General features: G+C 49.9%; 1 protein-coding gene across 1 annotated transcript in view; it reads left to right on the top strand.

Annotated features, from left to right (window-relative positions):
• EMP2 (epithelial membrane protein 2) overlaps positions 1-8,789 on the top strand; it is a 25,981-nt gene extending 17,192 nt beyond the window's left edge. The window contains exons 2-3 of the mRNA XM_011961431.1: positions 708-904; positions 5,994-8,789. Coding sequence (XP_011816821.1) covers positions 708-904; positions 5,994-6,181 — 385 coding nt within the window. The 3' untranslated portion in view covers positions 6,182-8,789. The remainder of the gene's footprint in view (positions 1-707; positions 905-5,993) is intronic.
• Positions 8,790-9,372: the final 583 nt, after the last annotated feature.

Genomic DNA, 9,372 nt, shown 5'->3' with positions numbered 1-9,372 from the left:
ATATATATATATATCCCCATTTTACAGGTGAGGAAACTGAAGCCCACGAAGGTGCCTGTAACCCATGTACTGGACGCCTTCCCTACGCTATATAGCTTTCTACACATAGCTTCACTGTGACCTGCCCCCATGTGACACCCTCCACCCTAGACCTCCCTTCTCCACTGAAACTTCTCTGTACTGAGCCCCAAACCTTCACACCCCAGTCTCTGTTAAGGCTGACCTGAAAAGAAAGGAGCTCTCCTCCTCTTTGTAAGTAGTGACCGTGAAGATCAGCCTCTGATACCTGCAGGCTACTATGGAGTCCACAGAGCACTTCACAAGGTCTCGGTCCCGTGAGCCCCGAATCCACGAGAATCCCTCTCTAAAATGTAGACCCCCAAGGCCCCATCCTGACTTCTTGAGTCAGAATCTACCACGTTGGAACCTGGGATTTGTACTTCGAAAGAATCCCCTGTTCATGAGCCAAGCATTTGGGAGCTGTGACCCAGACCGGGAAGAATGCAGAGCAGGTGGTTCTTGCCTCATCTTCCAGATAAGGGTGCTGACGATTGGTCAAATGGACACTGGAGGTGAAGGGCAGGGGGTCTGGAAGACTCCTTGGCTGCCCTTGTGCTCGGACCATGTAGATGACAGCCTGAACCCCTGCCTGTTTGCCTCCTGTCACCCCTACTCTGGAGCTGCCACAGTCACCGTGCACCCCGCAGTGCCGGCTGGCCAAGGTCCTCAGTCCTGCGCCCCCACCCTTTTCCTGCAGAGTACTCCACGCTGCAGGCGGTCCAGGCCACGATGATCCTCTCCACCATTCTCTGCTGCATCGCCTTCTTCATCTTCGTGCTCCAGCTCTTCCGCCTGAAGCAGGGAGAGAGGTTTGTCCTAACCTCCATCATCCAGCTAATGGCATGTAAGTAAATCGATGGGCTTCCCTAACAAGGGGCTTCCTGGAATAAGCACTCCCTTCCCAGCCGCCAAGAGGGAAGCCAGGAGGAGGGAGGATATGGAAAGGAGAAATTGGCAGCCGTGCGGTGCTGTGTGCATGTGTGTGTTTGTGTGTGTATGTGTATGTGCGCACACATGCTGTACCACAGTGGGACATTTTATATTCGGGAGTTTGGATTGAGTTGGGAGTCCAGGGAAGGCGTCCTGGAGACATGAAGCCAGAGGATCTGGAGGGTGAGTAGGAGTTGCTGTTGGCAGTGTTCTGTCTCAGTACAGAGAGGAGGGAACCGTGTCCTGGGTCGAGGGAACAGCATGATGGAAGCCCTGTGATGGGAGGGACGGAGGGCCGCCCAGTGGGGCTGGAGTGCAGTGGGAAATGAACCAGCAGGGCAGGCAGGGCTATGCTCCATGGAGCCTTGCAGGCCATAGAAAGGGTTTGGGGTCTTTGTTCTAAGCTGGTGGGAAGCCATCAACAAGTTTCAGGCTGGTGGGTGACAGATGTGCCCACATTGCGCCAGGCCTGTGCTGGCTGCAGGGGCTCAAGAGATGAACAAGGCACAGCCTCAGTCCTGGAGAAACTTGGAGGAAGCAGAGGTCTCAGAGCATTTTTTTCTACTTAGGAATTTTAGCAAGGCTGAAGTCACATCAGAAGTCAGAAGCCACACCATGATCGTTTGTTGTTTCTCAGTGACGATTTAAAGCTTTCTGATGACAAAATGCAGAAGTCCCTTCTAGGGTGCTTTCCAATCAGGAGTTAATGAGTGGCTTGATGAAGGCAAGAAATCCGGGTGTCAGAGCCAACTTAGGCTGCTTGGCCCTAATCACCCTAACTACCACCTCCTTCCAGCCCTCCACCTCCCCAGCTAGGTTCAAGTCCAAACCTGCCATACCCTCAGGATGACCCTGAGACGTGTCATCAGTGCAGTGCAGTGACAATTTGTTCTAGTTTGCCTGGGACCATCCTCTGTTTTAAAACTAAAAGTCCTGACCAGGTACAGGAACACTTTGGGAGGCCCATGTAGGAGGATTGCTTGAGCCCAGGAGTTCAAGACCAGCCTGGGCAACATAGTGAGACCTCATCTATACAAAAAAAAAAATTAGCCAAGCGTGGCAGAGCACACCTATAGCCCCAGCTACTCGGGAGGCTGGAGTAGGAGATCATTTGAGCCTGAGAGGTGAAGGCTGCCTTGAGCTGTGGGGCGCTGTACCACTTCCATTAGTCCATTCTCACGCTGCTAATAAAGACATACCTGAGACTGGGTAATCTGTAAAGGAAAGAGGCTTAATGGACTTACAGTTCCACATGGCTGGGGAGGCCTCACAGTCATAGTGGAAGACAAGGGAGAACAAAAGGGCTTACATGGCGGCGGGAAAGAGAGCGTGTGCAGGGGAACTCCCATTTGTAAAACCAACATATCTCGCGAGACTTACTACCACGAGAACAGTATGGGGGAACCGCCCCCTTGATTCAGTGACCTCCACCCGGCCCCGCCCTTGACACGTGGGGATTATTACAATTCAAGGGGAGATTTGGGTGGGGACCAGCCCAGCCAAACCATAGCACCACTGCACTCCAGCCTGAGGGACAGAGTGAGATTCTGTCTTGAAAAAATTATAAAATAAAATAAAATACAACATAAAATAAAAACACTGAAAGTCCCACATCCTAGGAAACCCCAGTCCAGGGCAAAGTGGGGTGGTTGGTCACACTCAGCGTCCCCTCCCCTTGGGGCACTTTCACTGGACAGCCGGATACCACGCCTTCTAGGCAGAGAATCAAAGTGTTTTCAAGTGCAAAAGATTCCAGATGGTCACTTGATCTTGAGAACCCCAAAAATCCACCACAGTCCTTCCAGGGACCTTTTTTTTTTTTTGAGACGGAGTCTGGCTCTGGCGCCCAGGCTGGAGTGCAGTAGCCGGATCTCAGCTCACTGTAAGCTCCGTCTCCCAGGTTTACGCCATTCTCCTGCCTCAGCCTCCCGAGTAGCCGGGACTACAAGCGCACGCCACCTCGCCAGGCTGGTTTTTTGTATTTTTTAGTAGAGACGGGGTTTCACCGTGTTAGCCAGGATGGTCTCGATCTCCTGACCTCGTGATCCGCCCGTCTCGGCCTCCCAAAGTGCTGGGATTACAGGCTTGAGCCACCGCGCCCGGCCCTTCCAGGGACCTTTTTAAAGTGCAGACTCCCAAGGCTCCAGCCTGCCCTCTTGAATCAGAATCTGCTGGGTTAGAGTCTGGGGACTTGTACTCCTGTCCCTGAGCCCAGCGTTGGAGAGCAATGAGCCAGAACAAATGAGGCCTAAAGGGGGAATGCGACCTCCCCAAGGACCCCAGGCGAGGTAGTGAGGAGGTGTCTGATCCCCCTCCTTTGCTGTCTGTGTATCTGCCAGTTAGAGGTGTGGACCGCCACCCTCCCCGACCCCATTAAAGGCAATTGAATCCTGTCATTTAACTTGGGGTGGGGGGGCTTGGGTGGTTACTCTGTTGCCCAGGCTGAAGTACGGTGGTGTGATCATGGCTCACTGTAGCCTCAGCCTCCATGGCTCGAGCAGTGCTCCCACCTCAGCCTCCCAAATAGCCGGGACTACAGACATGCGCCATTAGGCCTGGCTAATTTCTGTACTTTTTGTAGAGATGGAGTTTCACCGTGTTGCCCAGGCTGGTCTGGCAGTCCGCCAGCGCAGCCTATCAAAGTGCCGGGATTCCGAGCATGAGCCACCGCGCCCAGCTTCTGAAGTTTATGTTCCGTTATTGTCTAAGTTTGTCTGTTGATCTGTAAAGCCACTTAGTCAAAATTGATTACCCTAATGTATATATTTAGGAATTTTATATATAAATTTTCATATATATGAAAATTCCGCCATATTTTAATATGAAAGTCACAGGTCTTCCTATTTTCCTTCCATAGCATCCCCTTCTCCCCAATTTCTTTGGCCATTTTCTGGTCCAAAGACCTGGCCCTCCCTGTTCTGCTTCAAAGTGCAGGGTGTTTAGATGCCATATCAGGCAGGGATCTTTAGACGCAAGCGGCAGATACTCTTACTCGTGTGAGAGATGGGATTCTGGGGGTAACTTGCAAGAATCAAAGGAAAAGCTGAAAATCCAGGTCTTGGAAAGAAGATCCAGGCACCAGCCACTGACAGGCAGCGGCTTCAGGGAGATGCCGTCAGAATCAAGGAAGCCTAACAGGGTCACTGTTTAGATTCAGGTTTCCAGGAGTGAGAATCTGATTGGCAGAGATTGCATGCTTGGCCCCTGGCCATTGAATGTCTGGGCATCTTGAAGGACAGTCCCACCAAAACTGCCTGGCCGGGAGAGGGATGGGTCCCCCAAGGAAAACCACAGCACTTAACCTCATCTTAGCTCTAATGTCTGTAAATATTGGGACAGCAAGTATTTCTTTTTTTACTTTTTGATATAGGGTTTTGCTCTGTCGCCCAAGCTGGAGTGCAGTGGTGCGACCTTGGCTCTCTGCAACCTCTGCCTTCCGGGTTCAGGCGATTCTCGTGCCTCAGCCTCCCAAGTAGCTGGGACTACAAGGTGTACACCATCACACTGAGCTAATTTTTGTATTTTTAGTAGAGATGAGGTTTTGCTCTGTTGGCCAGGCTGATCTTGAACTCCTGGGCTCAAGTGATCAGCCCGCCTTAACCTCCCGAAGTGCTGGGATTACAGGCGTGATCCACCACACCCGGCCAAGGACCACAAGTATTACAGTTCGGGTGCTTTTGGCCTTATGTAAGAGAAAATCGAATTAAATGTGTCTTCAGTCGCAAAGATAGTTGCTATTTTTACGTAAAAAGTACTCTGGAGGTAGAAAAGGTTCTAGAGCTGATTTGGCAGTGTCAGCGTCAAGCACTTCCACTCATTCATTCCATCCTTCTATTCTGTCATCTTTAGTGTTGGTGTTGACCTCTTCATGGCTCCAAAAAGGCTGTTGCAACTCCAGACATTTCATCCTGTCCCTGCAATATCTAAAGCAGTCAGCAAGAGAAAGTAGAGCAACTTAAAAAAGCTTTCTCCTCCCTCATCTCTCTCTTTTCAGGCTGTTGTATTTTTCTTGTTTTTCTTTTTTTTTTTGAGAGGAAGTTTTCACTCTTGTTGTCCAGGCTGGAGTGCAATGGTGCGATCTTGGCTCACTGCAACCTCCACCTCCTGAGTTCAAGCGATTCTCCTGCCTCAGCCTCCGTAGTAGCTGGGATTACAGGCGCCTGCCACTACGCCTGGCTAATTTTTTGTATTTTTAGTAGAGACGAGGTTCCACCGTGTTGGCCAGGGTGGTCTCGAACTCCTGACCTCAGGTGATCCACCTGCCTTGGCCTTGCAAAGTACTGAGATTACAGGAGTGAGTCACAGTGGCTGGCCCAGGGAGTCATATTTTTCACTGAAGGTTTTCTGTGGTCAGGACTGGTACATGTACTGACCCATCGGCTGTAACAAGTAAACAGGAACCAGATTGCCAAGAAGAAGGCTGGCAAACTATGGCTCACATAGGTCAAATCTGGCCTGCCACGTGTTTTTGTAAATAAAATTTTGTTGTAACACTGCCATTAGCATTCATTTTTGTATCTTCTATGGGTGTTGTCATGCTACTGTGGCCCGCAGAAAACCTAAACTGCTTCCTGTCTACAGGGCACATCTGTAGACCTCTGCCTTAGACCAATTACGTTCACGCTCTGGGTTGGTGATGTGGCTGCCCAAACAAAACTGGGTTTAGTTAGCAAGAATGGGAAGCAAAATAGCTACAGGGTAGGTGACAATATCCTTCCACAAAACATCAGTTGTAATTTTTCCAATAGACTAAAATAGATACCTATTAATAATAAGAGCTGAAGGCTGGCCGCGGTAGCTCACGTCTGTAATCCCAGCACTTTGAGAGGCCAAGGCAGGCGGATTGCTTGAACTCAGGAGTTCAAGACCAGCCTGGGTGACATGACCAAATCCTGTCTCTTCAACAAAATAATAATAAACAAAGAAAGAGTAAAAGCTGAAGTTTGTACCCAGGGTGCACTGTGGTCCATGGTTTATTCAAAGTTCACCTTTCTTCCTGACAGGTCTGTGTGTCATGATTGCGGCCTCCATTTATACAGACAGGCGTGAAGACATTCATGAGAAAAACATGCAATTCTATTTCATGACCAAAGAAGGCAGCTACGGCTACTCCTACATCCTGGCGTGGGTGGCGTTCGCCTGCACCTTCGTCAGCGGCATGATGTACCTGATACTGAGGAAGCGCAAATAGAGCCCCGGAGCTGGGTCGCTTTCACTGCCGTACAGAATCCACATTCAGATAACCATTTTGTATATAATCATTATTTTTTTGAGGTTTTTCTAGCAAACGTATTGTTTCCTTTAAAAGCCAAAAAAAAAAAAAAGAAAGAAAAAAAAGAAAAAAGAAAAAGGAAAAGAAGAAAAATCCAAAAGAGAGAAGAGTTTTTGCATTCTTGAATTCAGAGAATAGACTATGAACGCTGGTATTCAGAACTGCTGCCCACTCAAAAGTCTCAGCAAGACACAAGCAAAAATCCAGCAATGCTCAAATCCAAAAGCGCTTGACAGGACATTTCTTAACTGTGGGGTTGTGATGGGAGGAGACGAGAGGCTGGGAAAGCCGGGTCTCTGGGGATGCGCTTCCTGTAGGTTTCAGCCGGCCCAAGCCCCTCCCGAATCTCTCTGCTAGTGGTGGGTGGAAGAGGGTGAAGTGTGGTATAGAAGAATGACAGCTTCCTGAGAGGTTTAGGCCAAGTTCCAAGTGAGAAGCAGGTGTAACCCCTGGCGTTCTGTCTGGATCCACACCAGAGCCCAAACAACCCTCTGGTATAGGGGTGGGTCAGAAAAAGTCTCACCTCAATTTGCCGACAGTGTCACCTGCTTGCCTTAGGAATGGTGATCCTTTACCTGCGTGCCAGATTTAGACTCACCTTCAGGCAAAACCTACAGCGCCCCGCCTCACCCCAGACCTACAGAATCAGAGTCTTCAAGGGATGGGGCTGGGGAATCTGCATTTCTAACACGCTCCCTGGGCAACGCTTCAGATGCTTTGAAGTTGGGGACCACAGTCCCTGTGCCGGGTGAGCAGAGCTGCCTCAAAAATGCTAGGATGTCATCATGTGGAGATGGGGAGGTGAATGTGACCCCCGCAGCAGGCCAAAACCTTGGCCTCCATCGCCACAGCTGTCTACATCTAGGGCCCCCAAACTCCATTCCTGGGCCATGTGAACTCAGACACCTTCAGGGAGTGGGGTGCAGCCTCCTTCCCATCCTATCTCAGAAGGCCTCTCCCTTCTTGTCCAGCCCTTTATGCTACACCTGGCTGGCCTCTCACCCCTATTGCTAGAGCCTCAGAGGACCCACCCACTATTCATTCATTCATTCATCAACATAAATCATGACTTGCATGCGTGTGCCAGGCACAGGGGATACCCTCTCGAAACAATGTCCTCCTAGGGCTCATGGCCTAATGGAGGAGACAGATTAAAAATTAATTAGAAAAACTGGCTGTGTGCAGTGGCTCACCCTTGTAATCCCAGTACTTTGGGAGGCCAAGGCGGGTGGATCACCTGAGGTCAGGAGTTCGAGACCAGCCTGGCCAAAATGGTGAAACCCCGTCTCTACTAAAAATACAAAAATGAGCTGGGCGTAGTGATGCGTGCCTGTAAACCCAGCTATCAGGTGGCTGAGGCAGGGGAATCACTTGAACCAGGAGGCAGAGGTTGCAGTGAGCCAAGATGGTGCCACTGCACTCCAGCCTAGCCAACAGAGCGAGACTCCATCTCAAAAAAAGAAAAGAAACTAATTACACACTGTGATGGAGGCTGCAAAGAACACCACCAAGAATTCAAAATCATCTGGGTGCAGTGGCTCACGCCTGTAATCCCAGTGCTTTGGGAGGCCGAGGCAGGTGGATCACAAGGTCAGGAGTTTAAGACCAGCCTGGCCCACATAGTGAAACCCCTTCTCTACTAAAAATACAACAAAATTAGCTGGGCGTGGTGGCAGGCACCTGTAATACCAGCTACTTGGGAGGCTGAGGCAAGGAGAATCGCTTGAACCTGAGAGGCGGAGGTTGCAGTGAGCCGAGATTGCACCGCTGCACTCCAACCCGGGCAACAGTCTGAGACTGTCTCAACAAATATATATAAAATAAAATAATTCAAAATCGAGGCCTGTGACATGGGAGGCAATCTGCTTTATGTGTGCCTATTTTTAAATGCTCCTGTAGGCATTTAGATCAGTCTAAATATAGCTCCATTCAGTTCGTGCAGATGACATTTATCGGGCAGTACCTGTCTGTGTAACACCCAGAAAACATGTCTGTGGAGAGGCCCATGGTCCCAACAGTAAATGTGGTGAGAGGGTCCCATAGAGCCGGAGTTTTCAAGCTTTAGGGGTTCCCATGCCACTTGGGACAGGCTGATTCAACGGGTCTGGGTGAATGTTTTCCAGGTGATTTTAAGACTGTGGTGAGAAATAGGGCTTTCAGGGGCTTGTCCTTCAGGATCAAAGCCTGATGCGCTGTGTGGCAATGCAGGCCACCCAGGAACCACCCCAGGAGAGAAGCTGTTTGCACCTCATTGTCTTTTTCTGCTTATGTTGGAGCAGGATGCTGGGGGCTGTCCTGGGATGGGGTGTGGGACCTTGTGCTGTTTAAATGCTTGTGCACTTGACCTTCTGCTGAGTGGAGTGATGATTTGGCACCAGCTCAGTTCCAGTGGAGCTGAAGAGACGTCTGACTTGAGTAGTTTTAGGGCCACCATGGATATCTCTTCAACGCAAGATTGACTATTTCCATCTACTCTTTCATTCATTTGTTTTTGACAGATAGTATTAAATGTTTATTATGTTCCAGGCACTGTGTGAGGCTCTGAAAATACAGGAGTGAGGAAATCCACATATCCCCCCTGCCCTCATGAAGTTTGGAGTCTGAGATACGACCCCCTCCCTATGGAGAAGCTGCCAATGCAGTACAGGTTGGCCTGGGGCCAGAGACAGGACAAATGTCACCTCCTGCCTCCGTGAGATACTATCACTGATCATGTCGTGGGCTAGAATGTGGTTTACACCCCTAGGATTAACAGGATGCTACCCAGACTCATAGAGGAAGTTGAATCTTAAATTCCTTTGAAACTTTCTACCTTGGTGCTTTCCTATAATTTTCTTTTTTTTTTTTTTGCTGAATTTCGCTCTTGTTGCCCAGGCTGGAGTGGTGCAATCCGCAACCTCTGCCTCCTGGGTTCGAGTGATTCTCCTGTCTCAGCCTCCTGAGGAGCTGGGATTACAGGCGCACGCCACCACGCCCAGCTAATTTTTGTATTTTTAGTAGAGACGGGGTTTCTCCATGTTGGTCAGGCTGGTCTTGAACTCCCGACCTCAGGTGATCTGCCCGTCTCAGCCTCCCAAAGTGCTGGGATTACAGGGGTGAGCCACTGTGCC

Source organism: Colobus angolensis, unplaced genomic scaffold (assembly GCF_000951035.1).
Source record: "Colobus angolensis palliatus isolate OR3802 unplaced genomic scaffold, Cang.pa_1.0 Scaffold55, whole genome shotgun sequence".
NCBI classification, from domain to species: Eukaryota; Metazoa; Chordata; class Mammalia; order Primates; family Cercopithecidae; genus Colobus; species Colobus angolensis.
This window is presented reverse-complemented; position numbering and strand designations above follow the sequence as displayed.